The sequence below is a fragment of the Ranitomeya variabilis genome, chromosome 8, assembly GCF_051348905.1.
Source record: "Ranitomeya variabilis isolate aRanVar5 chromosome 8, aRanVar5.hap1, whole genome shotgun sequence".
In the NCBI taxonomy this organism is placed as follows: domain Eukaryota; kingdom Metazoa; phylum Chordata; class Amphibia; order Anura; family Dendrobatidae; genus Ranitomeya; species Ranitomeya variabilis.
In genome coordinates, this window is record NC_135239.1 from 89,827,617 (window position 1) to 89,845,227 (window position 17,611).

Genomic DNA, 17,611 nt, shown 5'->3' on the forward strand with positions numbered 1-17,611 from the left:
ATTTTTTATTTTATTTATTTTTTTAAATATCCTAATCCCAGCTTGCACTGCTCAACAACTTTGTCCCTGACTGATTTGGAGATCTCCTTGGTCTTCATGGTGTTGTTTGGTTAGTAGTGCAGCCTCTGAAATCTTTCAGAAAAGGTGTGTATATGCTGACATGCCATGTGACACTTCGATTGCACACAGGTGGACTTCCTGTCACTAAGCATGTGGCTTGTGAAGGTAAGTGCTTGCGCCAGACAATTTTAGAAGTTTCATAGCAAAAAGGGGGTGAATACATATACAAATGCAAATTTTTAGTTGTTTGATCCCATAAATTTAATTTATGCCTATATTTTCCTCACTTCAATTTAAGCTCTTCATGGCTGATGCATCACACAAATCAGATTATAAAAATATTTAAACACAGGACTTGTAATGTAAAAAATAGTGAAAAAGCCAGGGGGAGGGGGTGAATACTTTCACAAGCCATTGTATAATCTCTTAATTTTCAGTGGTAAAGTTCTCCAATTCTGTGTCTGTACAAAACCCACTTATAGAAGGTTAATACTTATTTATACTTCCATTCTCATATTTCCTTATTTTTCATAACTCTCTGCAATACTGACTTGGGCCTATCTCAGCAAAAACTAATACTGTATGAGTAAACCTGCATTGATGAGAGACAGGCTATTTTTCAGAATAAATCTTGATCTGCCCAAATGTTATTTCCTCCCACAAAGAAAATTAAAATCTCTGAAGCAGTCTAAAAATCCCTTCAACTTTTCAACTCTGAAACTGTGTTTTCCCATTGTAAGTCCTGAACTAGCTACCAAAATAACTCACAAACAAGACAAGTTCTCCCTATAGTTTCTTACCAAAGCCTTCATCTGGATCAAAAGACAAAAAACAAAGTCACACAATCTATAATAACGCCTTCTTATTTAACAAAAGATAGCAGTGCTAAAACAGGAAAAAAAAAAAAAGACGAACAGCAGAGTAAAGCAAATGTGAACAAATGCAAGCTGCCGTGACTGGATAATATAAAGAGGATCCCTAAATCCAGGTGTGAAAAACTTATTGCATCATTCCCAAGAAGACTCATGGCTGTACTAGCCCAAAAGGGTGCTTCTACTCAATACTGAGCAAAGGGTCTGAACAGTGGCGTATCCAGGGGGGGGCAGCCGGGGCATGTGCCCCGGGCGCAGCCGACAGGGGGGCGCCAGCGGGCCGCCTGATGATGCTGCGGTCCAAGGAGGGGGTTGGCAGTGCCAGGGAGTGGGGGCTGTCTAATTATACTCACCTGCGCCTGGCGCGGTCCCTGCAGGTCCCTGGCTGCCCGGCGCCCCGGCTTCTTCCTGTACTGAGCGGTCACATGGTACCGCTCATTACAGTAATGACTATGCGGCTCCACCTCCCATAGGGGTGGAGCCACATATTCATTACTGTAATGAGCGGTAACGGTGACCGCTCAGTACAGGAAGAAGCAGCAGAGCCGGGGAAGCAGGGACTGCACCACGCCAGGAGCAGGTGAGTATAACGGGGAGGGGAGCGCTGCGCTGCGCGATATTCACCTGCTCCTCGTTCCAGTCGCCGGTCCTTCTTCTGCAGTGACGCTGAAGTCAGAGGGCGCGATGACGTAGTTAGTGTGCACCCTCTGCCTAAACGTCAGTGCAGAGGAGGCGGGAGATGGAGCGGCGGCTGGAACGAAGTCAGGTGAATATTGAAAGTGCCGGGGCGGGGGGCCTGAGCGACGGAGAGGTGAGTATGTTTTATCGCAGTAACAGCAAATGGGGCAAATATCTGTATGGGGCATCTTATGGGGCCATAACATTTGTGCAGCACTATATGGGGGCCATAATGTTTGTGCAGCACTATATGGGGGCTATAATGTTTGTGCAGCACTATATGGGGCCATAATGTTTGTGCAGCACTATATGGGGGCCATAACCTTTGTGGAGCACTATATGGGGGCCATAACCTTTGTGGAGCACTATATGGGGGCCATAATGTTTGTGCAGCACTATATGGGGGCCATAATGTTTGTGCAGTACTATATGGTGGCCATAATGTTTGTGCAGCACTATATGGGTGCCATAACCTTTGTGCAGCACTATAATAGGGCAAGTGTCTGTATGGAGCATCTTATGGGGCCATAACGTTTGTGCAGCACTATATTGGGCAAATGTGTCTATGGAGCATCTTATGGGGCCATTATTAACCTGTATGCAGGATTATATGGGGCTCCTGATTCTATATGGATATTCAAAAACACTTAACCTACTGATGTCTTAATTAATTTTAGTTTTATTGGTATCTATTTTAACATTATGGAGATTCAGGAATGTACCTTGGCTTGGTCATACAGTTTTAATAGAGTTAAGGTTCAAATGGGGAGGGTTTGGGGGGAGGGGGGGGCGCCAAACTAATCCTTTGCCCCGGGTTTTTTTAGTCAAGATGGGGTGCAGAGTGTTCACTAATGAAAAAAAATATAACTTTTTGAATTTACCAAATGGCTGCATTAAAACAAAGAGTGAAAAATTTAAAGGGGTCTGAATACTTTCCATACCCACTGTATATGTGTGTGTCAATGACATCTATATATCTATCTATTCTATGTGTATATGTGGAGCCCCAGGGTCCTGGTCGTCACAGTGGCATTGCTTTCCTCACGGGGAGAGTGATATTACGCTTTGAAACGATGAAAGATCTTCTTTTTCAGGTAATCACAATGCACACAACATGTTCTCACTCTAGGCCACAAGGGGAAGCTTTTGATCCTATTTCTAGGTGACTCCCCTGCATATGCAGATATATTGTGGTTTGGAGGGAAGTTAGTCAGATTCTGTCAGAGGACAGAGGAGAGAGCAGTCAGACACGAAGTGTCAGAAGGACTGAAGGAGCCATGTAGCCAGAGTTGCTACAGCTCCTAAATAAAGAGACATACGGAAGGAAAGAACATAATTCAGTGAGCGTGCAGGAGAGCGAAGCACAGGAGAGTGATATCAGGGGAGACCAGCTGCGAAGGAGCTGCCTCCCTCTGAAGCGCAGACAACCAGTAGCTGGGATACCGAGGTTGTAAGGGACTCTACGAATTACAGCAGAGACCGGATGGACAGCTGAACTGCAAGTTACCTGTCCGCCACACACACCTGAAGACACAGTAACACATAGAACCGGGGCGTGCTAGAGTCCCAGTAAAAAGGCTCGAGTTACCTGTCATACATGTATTGTCCTATCCTATATGGGGGACAGAGAGAAGAACTGTGAGGACCTTATCTGAAGCCATAGGCATTAAGGGACTACAGCACCACCATGCTAGAGGAAGGCTTTTAACTCCACCTGGTAAAGGGGAACTCTGGATTCGCTTCCAAGCCGGCCAGATCCTGCCTGCCCTGTGATCTGGTGCCCTGGACTGTGGCTGCCTGAAGTCTTCAGTAAACCAGGTAAAGAGACTGCAAACCTGTGTCCTCATCCTATACTGCACCATTCACCATCTTCCATCTACACACCGGGAGCCCTGGGGATACACTTCACCTGTGGGAAGTTATACCATCTAGCTGCCATAACATCACCCCAGAGGGCCCCTTAAAGCAGCGTCGGTCCCCACTGACCGAATACCACAGGTGACGTCACGAACATAAACTTTATTCAATTTCCCCTTTTTACATGGGTGCCCAGGGCCACGGACCGGGTTGCCACTGTGACATCCCCCCGTGAACACCGGACTCGGTACTGGGTACCCCACGGCCCTGGCGGGTGACTCATCTATATCTATTCTATATATTCTATTCTATCCTGTCATGCTGTGATTTTACACAATGAGGCAAATGAATTGTAATAATGAAAATTAGAATATCATCAAAAAGTCAATTTATTTCAGTTCTTCAATACAAAAAGTCAAACTCATATATTATATAGAGTCATTACTGACAGGGTGATCTACTTCAATTATTTATTTCTGCTAATGTTGATGAATATAACATACAGCCAATAAAAACCCAAAAGTCATTATCTCAGTAAATTAGAAAACTTTATAACACCAGCTTGAAAAATTGTTTTAAAATCCAAAATGTTGGCCTACAGAAATGCATGTTCAGTAAATGCTCTCAATACTTGGTCGGGGCTCCTTTTGCATCAGTTACTGCATCAATGCGGCGTGGCATGGAGGCGATCAGCCTGTGGCACTGCTGAGGTGTTATGGAAGCCCAGGTTCCTTTGATAGCAGCCTTCACCTTATCTGCATTGATGGGTCTGGTGTCTCTCATCTTCCTCTTGACAATACCCCATAGATTGTCTATGGGGTTAAGGTCAGGCGAGTTTGCTGCCAATCAAGCACAGTGATACTGTTGTTTTTAAACCAGGTATTGGTACTTTTGGCAGTGTGGACAGGTGCCAAGTCCTGCTGGAGAATGAAATTTCCATCTCCAAAAAGCTTGTCGACAGATGGAAGCATGAAGTGCTTTAAAATTTCCTGGTAGACGGCTGCGCTGACTTTGGTCTTGATAACAAAGGTCAAAAAAGGAGGACACCATCAAATGATATCCAATATGAATAAGGGATCAACCTGACACATGTTAAAAACTGTCATAATTATTAGAAAAGAAAAGAACATGCTATATCAGAGACAAGAAAAATGTATAATTCAATCCTTTATTCAAGTGTCCAAAAAAACAAGTTTAAAAACATTTAAAACCAAGAAAAAAATCCACCGACGGTGGGTACTGCCCAATGAACCCACAAGTAAGTATGGCAATCATGTATAAATTACTTCAATAAGCACTGGTCAAAGGAAAAATATTACATTTGTTTTGGCACCTGGTAGGGAGTGTCCAAATTAAGAGCAAGTGCCAACCCCTTAGATGAGATATTTTTTTCACATGTAGAATTCTCCTACTCATTGCTAAGCAGGTGTTGTATGCAAAATTTTAGTGTGCACCGAGTCAAAGATATTTAGCTGCACTGTGATCTAGAAGTACTAAAACTATCAGCGCTGAAATCTCATCTCCAGAGATCTCGGTGCCAAGATCTCCATCTGCACATGCGCCGCATTCCCAGTGGCCATTTTACTGGAGTCCACCGCACAGGAAATCATGGGACTGTCGGGGTGGGCTCCAGCAGCACTGAAGACTGCTGCAGCAGCATCGGGCAGCGCCGGCCACGCACCCGCAGCACCGGAGACCCCAGCAGAGCACTGGGCAGCAGCGCTGGTCACCCACAGTAGCACCGCCGGACACCCCCGCAGCGCCGCCGGGCACCAGAGACACTCTCAGAGCACTGGTTAGCAGCGCCGGACACCCGCAGCACCGCTGGACACCCCTTAATCCCTGCAGCAACGGTATCATTAAGGTACATCCGCATTATAAGATGCACCCCCATTTCCCCCCCAAATTTTGGGGAAAAAAAGTGTGTCTTACAATCCGAAAAATACGGTATACATTTTTCTTGGTGATCTCTCATATAGAGCGTGTTCTTTTCTTTTCTAATAATTATGACTTTGGTCTTGATAAAACACAGTGGACCTACACCAGCAGATGACATGGCTGCCCAAACCATCACTGTTTGTGGAAACTTCACACTAGACATTAAGCAGCTTGGATTGTGTGCGTTTCCATTCTTCCTCCAGACTCTGGGACCTTGATTTCCAAATGAAATGCAAAATTTACTTTAATCTGAAAACAACACCTTGGACCACTGAGCTACAGTCCAGTTCTTTTTCTTCTTGGCCAGATAAGATGCTTCTGGCGTTGTCTATTGGTCATGAGTGGCTTGAAACAAGGAATGCGACACTTGTAGCCCATGTCTTGGACACGTCTGTGTGTGGTGGCTCTTGCAGCAATGACTCTAGCAGCAGTCTACTCCTTGTGTATCTCCCCAAAAAATTTGAATGTCCTTTTCTTAACAATCCTTTCAAGGCTGCGGTTATCCCGGTTGCTTGTGCACCTTTTTCTACCACACTTTTTTCTTCCACTAAACTCTCCCTAAATATGATTGGATACAGCACTCTGTGAACAGCCAGCTTTTTTAGCAATGACCTTTTGTGGCTTACCCTCCTTGTGGAGTGTGTCAATGATTGCCTTCTGGACATCTGTCAAGTCAGCAGTCTTCCCTATGATTGTTGAGTCTACTGAAACAGACTAAGGGACCTTCTTAAATGCTTAGGAAACTTTTGCTATTGTTTTTTGTTAATTATTCCAATTTACTGACATAATGACTTTTGGGTTTTCATTGGCCATAAGCCATAATCATCAACATTAACATAAGTAAACACTTGAAATAGATCACTTTGTAATGACTCTATATAATATACCAGTTTCACTTTTTGTATTGAAGAACTGAAATTAATTACCTTATTTTTCGGACTATAAGATGCACCGGACCATAAGACGCACCTAGGTTTTAGAGGAGGAAATTAGGGAAAAACAATTGAAGCAAAAAATATAATGAATTCTGTACTTAATATCCCCTATCCCGGTTTATATGGTTCCCTAGTCCGCATCCTGATACACATGGCCCCATCAACCCTATCCTGGTATGCATGAATCCCCTCATCCCTATCCTGGTATGCATGCCCCCTCATCCTTACCCTTATGTGCATGGCCTCCATCATCCCTACCCTGGTATGCATGGCTCCCTCATTCCTATCCTGGTGTGTATGGCCCCCTTATCCATATCCTGGTGTGCATGGCCCTCATCTCAATCCTAGTATGCATGGCTCCTCATCCCTAGCCTGGTATGCATGGCTCCCTTATCCCTATCCTGGTAGTAATGGTTCCCCTCATCTCTATCCTGGCAGGAATGATTTCCCTCATACCTATCTTGGTATGCAGAGCCCCCATCTTGTCCTAGTATGCATGGCTCCATCCCTATCCTGGTATGCAGGGCCCCATCCTTAACCTGGTATGATTGGCCCCCATCCTTATCCTGGTATGCATGGTCCCATCCTTATTCTGCTATGATTGGCCCCCACCACATACTGGTGTGCATGGCCCCATCAGAAAACATTAAAAAAACAAACCATCACACTTATATTCCCGTGGCTCCCTCACGTCCTGTTCCGATGCCAGCAGCTGCTTAATGCTTGTAAGCAGTGCATGGCAGGGACGTCATGCGCTGCTTGCAAGCCGAAGGGCAACTGCCGGAATACTCAATGCTCTGCATGCCAGGACCGTGTGCGCACAAAGCAGTGAGTATTCATTGCTCTGTAGAGATCACAATTTCATGTGGAGCCTTCCTGCTGCTGCTGGTGGTCACATGTGCCGATACTTAAGAGAAATGAATATTCATGGAATGGGGTGAATATTCATTTCTCTTAAGTATCGGCACACGTGATCTCCGGCAGCAGCACAAAGGCTTTGGCTGACACACTGCTCACTAGAGAGCAATGAATACTCACTGCTTTGCACGCACATGACCCTGGCATTGGGAGCATTGATTATTCTGGCAGCTGCCATTCAGCTCGCGAGCAGCGCATGACGTTCATGCCTTGTGCCGCTTTCAGGCATTAAGCAGCTGCTGGCATCGGAGCAGGAAGCTGTGCCGTGAAGTGTGATGTTTTTTTTTTTTATGTTTTCTAATGGGAACATGCATAGCAGGATGGGGGTGGGGGCCAGTCATACCAGGATAAGGAAAGAATGGGACTATGCATACCAGGACCGAGTTGGGGTCCATCATACCAGTATGCCATTAAAGAGAAAACCGATTGCAATGCGATTTTAACATGAGCATTTACATACAGCAATTCTCTATGTCATTTACACATTATTTTCAAAGGAAATATTCTTCAAAACATATACAGGTGCTTCTTGCAAAATTATAATATCATCAGTAAGTTACTGTATTTTTCAGACTATACGATGTACTTTTTTCCTCCAAAAATGTGGAGGAAAATGGGGGGGTGTCATATAGTCCGGATGTACAGGCTGTGGTGGGGAGGTAGGGAGGTGGGGGAGCAGCAGGCCACAGGGACAAGAGCCGGCTGCTGCGGCTAACTCCTGTGCCCGCTGCTAAAGAGAAATAAAGAGAAGAGTGTGGAGGGCAATGAATATTCATAGCAATCACACTGCATTCGGATGTAAATCGGATGCTAAGTATGAAATATCGGACTGTACTCGCATGACAGTTGCATGACACTCGTGAGATTCTCGGCAGTGAGAATCAGACCAATTATTTTATATGCTTAGTGTGACTAGGCCTAAGGCCGGAGACACACTGGTGCGAGATACGGCCGAGTCTCGCTGGTTAAAAGCAAGCTGTGGCACCTGCACTCCGGAGCGGAGCGTGCAGCTGCATAGCAATACATGGAGCCGCACGCTCCGCTCCGGAGTGCCGGTGCCACAGCTTGCTTTTAACCAGCGAGACTCGGCCGTATCTCGCACCAGTGTGTCTCCGGCCTAATCCTTAGCCTCCATTTGCTCTCGCAAGTAAATTTATGGTGAAACAGAATTATATAAGGGTGCTTTCACATTGTGTTTAGTCATCAGTTCTGTTGTCCCATCAGGGCTTACAGTATGTCCAAACACCCCCCTTCAAAATGAGATTCGGTCATATGCAAACGTGAGCTCTGTTATCTATTGAAAAAGTTCAAATGTTCTCAAATGAAACTTATTCAGAAAGGTGTAAGAAATGAGGTTTCTCTGGGATCTACCATAGAGGAAGACGACTTGGATAGCAAGTAAGGTTTATTATTATTTTTTAATGGTAATGGAGTGCCCTGTCAGGGCGGTGGGGTACTCGGTACCGGGTCCTGCGGTTCACAGGTAGGATGTCACGGTGGCTGACCCGGTCCGTGGCCCTGGGACGTCCGTATAAAAGGGAAAGGTCTTTAAAGGGATAAAGTTTATGTTCATGACCCCACCTGTGATATTCGGTCAGGGTGACCGACGCTGCTTAAAGGGGTCCGCTGGGGTGATGTTATGGCAGCTAGATGGTATACCTTCCCACAGGTGAAGTGTATCCCCAGGGCTTCCTGGTGTGTAGATGGTAGAATGGTGAGAGGTGCAGAGAAGAACGAGGACACAGGGTTGCAGTCTCTTTACCTTTACTGAAGACTTCAGCATCCACAGTCCAGAGCACCAGACCAGGGGACAGGCAGGGTCCGGCCGGTTTGGAGGCAAGTCCAGAGTCCCCTTGTCCAGATAGAGAATATAAGCCTTTCCTCTAGCGCCATGGTGTAGTAGTCCTGCTAAGCTTCTCATAATGTCCTCACAGATGTTATCTCTCTCTGTCCCCCGGATTGGATGGAACATACCCGTATGACTGGTGACTTGAGGCGGTTTATAGGGACTCTAGCATGCCCCAGCCTCTAAGGTTGTCACCATGCCTCCTGGGTGTAAGGTCGGACAGGTAACGTAGAGTTCAGCTGTCCTGCCGGTCTCTGATGTAAGTCATAGAGGTCCTTACAACCTCCGTGTTCTGGCTACCGGTCTCTGCCCCTCAGAAGGAGGCAGCCTGCTCGGGGCTGGTCCCCTTCTGATATCCTCTCCTGTGCTTCCTCTCCTGCATGCTCGCTGCAAACAATTCGGTCTTCAATGTCTCTTTCTGGGAGCTGCAGCTCTGTGGTCATGCACAGCTCCGTGAACCCTCTCCTCTGTCCTCTGACAGGAATTCGCTCCTGCCAGGAACAGCTTCCCTGAAGGACTGACTGACTTTTCCTACAGACTGCCAGTTATATATATATGGGGAGTCACCTAGTAAATAGGATCAGAAGCTCCTCCTGGTGGCCTGGAGTGTGAAGTGTTGCATGTTTGTGGTACCTGGATGCAGTTATCCTTCCTTGCCTCCAAACATAGCATCACTCTCCTCTGGAGGAATGTGACACTACTGCGACGACCAGCACCCTGGGGCGCCGCAGTAACAAGTCTACTCATTTCTGGGATGACCCGTCCCCTTCATCAGCTTTACCTGATGAAGGGGACTAATCGTCCCAGAAACACATAATCTTGTTGCCATTAAAAAATATTAAAAAATCTTACAATCTGGCTCATCATCCTCTATGGTAGAGCCCAGAGAAACCGCATTTCTTACAACTTTCTGGATTATCCTTTGGTTCCCTGTCTTGCAATTGGGACAGGCGGTCCATTCAGCGGTCTTGTGTGCTTCCAGTCCAAATTCCATCCTGCTGGAGTTTCTGCACCTCCAGTTTGATTCACATACTGAGCACCTCTGTTTGTTTTCTGTCTCAAAAGAGACTTATCAGAGCAATCAGCTGATTGCTGCAGGTCTGTTAGCAGTCCAGGCATCACATCTGCTACTGCTCATCCAAGAGTGGCTTACGTTCTTGCTTATATTCAGAATATTAAGCCATACTTATGATGTTCATGTAACCTGACGGTGCATACGGACAAGGATTTTTCTTCATAAATCATTTCCTTTTATATGTATTCAAATTTGTGGATTAAATAAATATATTGACATTTTTTAAAGATAAGGTTTAGATGGAGTTATATTTATTACACATAAGAATTAATTCTATTGCATTATTCACAGATATTTGTAAAGCTCCAGTTCTGAAGAATGGAAGCTATGAGTCAGAAAAAGTTTTGTTTCAAGTTGGAGAATGGCTGCAATATCATTGTGATAAAGGCTACATGACTGCACAGAGGAATATTGTGGAAAAAGTACAATGTCTTTCTACCGGATGGTCAACTGTACCTCAGTGTTCTGGTACTCTGCACAAAGCAATCAATAAAGATAATATTTACCACCGTGAATTTTCTACATAATCTCTACAATTGTCCTTGTTGTAGTGTTAGCTGTCTATGCATCATGTCTTTGGAGAAAAAATCTAAATGACAAGTTGCCCCAATGTGCAGAAAGTTAGTCTCCCTTCAAAGGCACGGCAGTATAGCTCAGTGCTGAATGATTATTTTGCTCAGTCAAAAATAATCCCTCCCCTCATTATAGTTTAGGTCACGTTCACACAGTCAGTATTTAGTCAGTATTTTACCTCCGTATATGTAATCACATATAACCCTTTCTATTATTAAATACTAGAAAGAAGGTTCGAGAGTATTTATATAAAAAAATCTAACAAATTTTATTTAATCAAAAAAGATGAAAAAAATAAGTAACAGAATGACACTAATAGCAGGAATATCAGGGATATTAAAGATTATATCCATATAGAAATATCAATCACATTGCATGAAAATTGATAAAAATATCCATCCTATTATATAGATATTGCACTGAAATTATGCTAAATCCACATCAAAACATCAAATTGGTACCAACAGGAATCCTAATATATAGAAAATTAAGCACAATCAATATGGCCAATTGCAGCACCAACGGTGTCTCCTATTTGAATATATATACTTAATTAGTCAGATCTAAAAATAGACAGGTAGTGCTGCATATTGACGCCGAAAGTAAAGTGCAATAGTGCGTACTACTTATATGTGATATAAGTGCTTAAGTGCAAAGATAAATGGCACATGATAAAGTAGTGTAACTTACATGGAAATGTAGATGCAATGAATCCCCACCTGCCTCCTCGACGCGCGTTTCGCCGATCTTCTTCAGGAGGCGTGGTTTGCTAGCGGCGTGTGTGTGTCAGTTTGAATAGCTCAAGGAGCCAATCAGATTTAGTGTTCCGCCTGACGTCAATCTATGCGGCGCATGCGTAGATATCACCGCACTCTATAGAAGCATTTCCGTCCACGCTCAATGGAACGCACGCCATCCATCGTTGCTAGGCAGCGAGGATCACTTGCGTATACCGGAAGAGCATATCTGGAAAGCTAAGTGCAGGAGATCTGGGCATGCGTACTGACTGCCGATCAGCAGGAATTATGTGTGCCTCTAGATAGAAAAAAAGCTTATAAGTGGAACAGAATAAATGGAGATTGCGCATTGACCATATTAGTTATGCAAGCTAAAGATCGCATACCGGGAATATGTATAAAAAATTAAAGGTTATATCTATATTCATGAGAATATTATATATATATAACAAAACATGTCAAAAAACAGAATGCAGGGAATCTAAACATGTGAATTAGCTGCCAATCAGCAAGATTTTATATATGTATATAGAAAAAATAAAAAGAACTAAATACAAAAATTCAAACATAGATTATACTAATTGCATAAGTCATAATTATTATTATGAATATAATGTATAAATATATATGAATGTGATATGTATCTAATTAAATGTGATAATGGTGAATCATCCTAGTGTAAGTGGGAATTCTAATAATTAATATAATTGTACTATATGATAATGGTAAAAATATACATGGTTATAAGTGATATTTTATAGTGCAAAAAAATATATATAAAACCTAGTGTCTCAATATACGAAAAAATAATAAATAGTAAAAAACATATATATATATTATACAGTTGTCTAGATGGCAGAAATTACATTCCACAATAGAACATAGCATAAAGGTTTAGCCGACCCGCTAATACAGCAGTCCAAATTTGATATGGAATATGGCGATGTCTTGACAATTTTTCGATCCATAAGATAGAATTTCAAGTAAGTCCTATTGATAATTCTATCCGAAGAATTCTTCCTCACCGCAATAGATGACACAGGACAGAACACATCAGCGATTACAATAAATCTGAAAGATTATATATAAATAATTAAAATCATAAATTAAAACAACACAACACAATAAATAGAATATGGTAAAATAAAACAGAACAAAACAAAACGAAGAAAACACCCATAATTAATTAACTAGAAAAATCATGAGACCAAAGGACCTTTATAACCTAAAATATTTAAAGAAGCCGAACCAGAAAGACCATAAGATTTTAAAGATTTTTAAAGATTTTAAAGAAAAGATCCAAAACCATGACTCTCATTGAGTCCATTTGGGGTTAATGAATTAAGTCCAAAAATCCAGCGACTTTCTACTTGGGATAATACTTTAAACAAATTCCCTCCCCTTATCCCCAAGGTTACCTGGTCTATAGCCATAATTTCGAGCCCTCTAGCATCCGAATTATGAAATGCCCTGAAATGGCGAGGAAGAGTCTTGAGTTGTTCATCTTGATTGGCACCTTTAGATTTTTCAATGTCACGTACATGTTCTCTTATTCGTATGTGAAGTTCTCTTGTAGTCATGCCGATATATATTTTATGGCATGGGCATCGTGCCAAGTAAATTACTCCCTGAGATGTACAGGTAAGATATTTTCTAATCGTATATTTCTGGGTTTCATCTGCATTGTAGAATTCTCTACTTTTGATGGTATTAGCACATCCTGACATCTCTTGCAAGGAAAGGAACCTTGTATATCTCCAAAAATATTTTTTTGAGGGAGTTTTTTAGAGGAATAGTGACTTCTGACTAGCATATCGCCCAAATTCTTGGATCTTTTAGCAGTTATTAGTGGTTTTGGAGTAAGAGTTTTTTTCAGGATGGGATCAGTAAGCAAAACATTCCATCGATGAATGATTTCTACAAAATCCTTCCATTGACTATTATATGGAGTAATTAGTCTCACCTTAGATGTATCAGTAGTTTTTTCTTTTTGCTTTTGTTGGTATAATAACTGATTTCTTGTAACTTGTTGTGTTTTTTTATAAGCGTATTGAATACGTCTATGTCCATATCCTCTTTCTCTGAATCTTGAATAGAGATCCTTAGCTTGCTCTTGATATGCATCCTCCGTAGAGCAAATTCTTTAGGCTCTTAAGTATTGTCCCACTGGAATGGAATGAATTGTAGATGGCAAATGGGAAGATTGTGCATATAGAAATGAATTCGTGGCAGTAGGTTTCCTAAAAATCGTTGTAAGAATAGAGCCGTCATTATTGATAGATATATCAATATCAAGAAATGTAATTCTACGTCCATAGGAATACGTCAAATGAATGTTGAGTGTTGTGAACTCTGTTTCCGGGCTCCCTCCTGTGGTCATGAGTGGTACTGTGTGAGTTCTCTCTTTGGGCTCCTCCTGGTGGCTCTTTTTGTTATTTTGCAGGTTTCTGGCAGGATCAGCTGTCTCGTCATCTGCTAGTTAGGTTTCCTATTTAATCCACCTGGTCCTTCATTCCTTGCCTGTTGCCGTTGTATTCAGTGCTATTCTGATTGCTCCTGTCTACATCCGTTATCAGTCTCTCCAAGAGAAGCTAAGTTCTGTTTGCTTATTTTTGCTCATCTGCGTTCAAGATGTTTCCTAGTATATGATTAGTTTTTGCCCAGCTTGCTAATATGTGATTTCCCTGCTTGCTGGTGCTCTGGGGTGCTGAGTTGCTCCCCCCACATCATTAGTTGGTGTGGGGGTTCTCGCATTCTCTGCATGGATATTTTTGCATAGGGTTTTTTACTGACCACACAGATCCCTTGCTATTTTCTGCTATCTAGCGTTAGCGGGCCTCATTTGCTTAACCTGTTTCATCTCTGCGTTTGTCTTTTCCTCTTAACTCACCGTTATTATTTGTGGGGGGCATCTATATCTCTGGGGGATTTCTCTGAGGCAAGTGAGGTCTTTACTTTCTCTTTAGGGGTAGTCAGTTTCTCAGGCCATGAAGAGACGTCTAGGATTTCAGGAAACGTTCCACGGCTGCCTATAGTGTGTGCGGTTAGGATCAGGTTTGCGGTTAGTCCAGTTACCACATCCCCAGAGCTCGTCCTATTATTTTCTACTTAGCTGGTTAGATTTGTGATCCTAAGCCACAAGGATCATAACAGTGCAACAGGCCAAAAGTGTTAAATGCATCGCAAAAGTGGGATAAGAGAAATCCTGAGTTCAATTTTTTTTTTTCTGCTCTGCAGTCTGTCCTGCTTCTCTCCTCCCCTTAATCTCTGGGTGGCTTTGAGTTCTGCTGCAGACATGGATATTCAGAGTCTGACTTCTAGTGTGGATCATCTTGCTGCAAGGGTGCAAAGCATTCAGGATTTTGTTGTTAACAGTCCTATGTCTGAGCCAAAAGTACCTATTCCTGAGTTTTTTTCTGGAGATAGATCTAGGTTTCTGAATTTTAAGAATAATTGTAAATTATTTCTTTCTTTGAGACCTCGTTCCTCTGGTGATTCCGCTCAGCAAGTTAGAATTGTTATCTCTCTGTTACGCGGCGACCCTCAAGATTGGGCCTTCTCCCTGGCGCCAGGAGATCCTGCATTGCTGAATGTGGATGTGTTTTTTCTGGCGCTTGGATTGCTTTATGAGGAACCTAATCTGGAGAAACAGGCAGAAAAGGCCTTGCTGGCTCTCTCTCAGGGTCAGGATGAAGCTGAGGTGTATTGTCAAAAATTTCGGAAATGGTCGGTGCTTACTCAATGGAATGAGTGTGCCCTGTCTGCAAATTTCAGAGAAGGTCTTTCTGAAGCCATTGAGAATGTTATGGTGGGGTTCCCCATGCCTGCGAGTCTGAATGAGTCAATGGCTTTGGCCATTCAGATTGATCGGCGTTTGCGGGAGCGCAAACCTGCGCACCATCTGGCGGTGTTTTCTGAACAGAAACCTGAGTCTATGCAATGTGATAGGATTCTGACCAGAATTGAACGGCAAAATCATAGACGTCAGAATGGGTTGTGCTTTTACTGTGGTGATTCAGCTCATGTTATCTCAGCATGCTCTAAGCGCACAAAAAACTTTGCTAGATCTGTCACCATTGGTACTGTACAGCCTAAATTCATTTTGTCTGTTACTTTGATTTGCTCTCTGTCATCCTACTCAGTTATGGCTTTTGTAGATTCAGGTGCCGCCCTGAATCTGATGGATTTGTCATTTGCCAAGCGCTGTGGTTTTATCCTTGAGCCATTACAGTTCCCTATTCCATTGAAGGGAATTGATGCTACACCACTGGCCAAGAATAAACCTCAATACTGGACTCAAGTGACCATGTGTATGATTCCTGCACATCAGGAGGTGATTCGCTTTCTTGTGTTATATAATTTGCATGACGTTGTCGTGTTGGGTCTGCCATGGTTGCAGGCTCATAATCCAGTCCTGGATTGGAAAGCTATGTCTGTGTTGAGTTGGGGTTGCCAGGGAATTCATGGCGATGCTCCCTTGGTATCAATTGCTTCCTCTACTCCTTCTGAAGTCCCTGAGCTTTTGTCGGACTACCAGGATGTATTTGATGAGCCCAAATCCAGTGCCCTACCTCCTGATAGGGATTGTGATTGTGCTATAAATTTGATTCCTGGTAGTAAGTTCCCTAAGGGACGACTGTTTAATTTGTCTGTACCAGAGCATGCCGCTATGCGGAGCTATGTAAAGGAGTCTTTGGAGAAGGGACATATTCGCCCCTCCTCGTCCCCTCTTGGTGCGGGATTCTTTTTTGTGGCCAAGAAGGATGGTTCGTTGAGACCCTGTATAGATTATCGCCTTCTAAATAAAATCACGGTCAAATTCCAGTATCCCTTGCCATTGTTGTCTGATCTGTTTGCTCGGATTAGGGGGTCTAGTTGGTTCACCAAGATAGATCTTCGCGGTGCGTATAATCTTGTGCGTATAAAACAGGGCGATGAATGGAAAACAGCATTTAATACGCCCGAAGGCCATTTTGAGTACTTGGTGATGCCTTTTGGACTTTCTAATGCCCCTTCTGTGTTTCAGTCCTTCATGCACGATATCTTCCGAGAATATCTGGATAAATTTATGATTGTGTATCTGGATGATATTTTGGTCTTTTCAGATGATTGGGAATCCCATGTGAAGCAGGTCAGGATGGTATTTCAGGTCCTGCGTTCCAATGCCTTGTTTGTGAAGGGTTCCAAATGTCTCTTCGGAGTCCAGAAAGTTTCCTTTTTGGGCTTTATTTTTTCTCCTTCTTCTATTGAGATGGACCCAGTCAAGGTCCAGGCTATTCATGATTGGACTCAACCTACATCGGTTAAGAGTCTTCAGAAGTTCTTGGGTTTTGCTAATTTTTACCGTCGCTTCATTGCTAATTTTTCTGGTGTGGTTAAACCTTTAACGGATTTGACCAAGAAGGGTTCTGATGTGACTAACTGGTCTCCTGCGGCCGTTGAGGCCTTTCAGGAGCTGAAGCGCCGGTTTTCTTCGGCTCCAGTTTTATGTCAGCCAGATGTCTCTCTTCCCTTCCAGGTCGAGGTTGATGCTTCTGAAATTGGAGCAGGGGCTGTTTTGTCACAGAGAAGCTCTGATTGCTCTGTGATGAAGCCATGTGCCTTCTTTTCAAGAAAATTTTCACCGGCTGAACGAAATTATGATGTTGGTAATCGGGAGTTGTTGGCAATGAAGTGGGCATTTGAGTGGCGACACTGGCTAGAGGGAGCTAAGCATCGTGTGGTGGTCTTGACTGATCATAAAAATTTGATTTATCTTGAGTCGGCCAAGCGGTTGAATCCTAGACAGGCTCGTTGGTTGTTGTTTTTCTCTTGTTTCGATTTCGTGGTCTCGTACCTTCCTGGTTCGAAGAACGTGAAGGCTGATGCTCTTTCTAGGAGTTTTGTGCCTGACTCCCCTGGAGTTTCTGAGCCGGTTGGTATCCTCAAAGAGGGGGTAATTTTGTCTGCCATTTCCCCAGATTTGCGATGGGTGTTACAGGAATTTCAGGCGGATAGACCTGACCGTTGTCCATCAGAGAGACTGTTTGTCCCAGATAGATGGACCAGCAGAGTTATTTCCGAGGTCCATTCTTCAGTGTTTGCGGGTCATCCTGGGATTTTTGGTACCAGAGATTTGGTGG

General features: G+C 43.3%; 1 protein-coding gene across 1 annotated transcript in view; it reads left to right on the plus strand.

Moving 5' to 3' along the window:
• The window catches only part of LOC143788270 (coagulation factor XIII B chain-like), a 115,535-nt gene that overhangs the window by 23,494 nt on the left and 74,430 nt on the right, over nucleotides 1–17,611 (plus strand). The window contains exon 2 of the mRNA XM_077277797.1: nucleotides 10,471–10,647. Coding sequence (XP_077133912.1) covers nucleotides 10,471–10,647 — 177 coding nt within the window. The remainder of the gene's footprint in view (nucleotides 1–10,470; nucleotides 10,648–17,611) is intronic.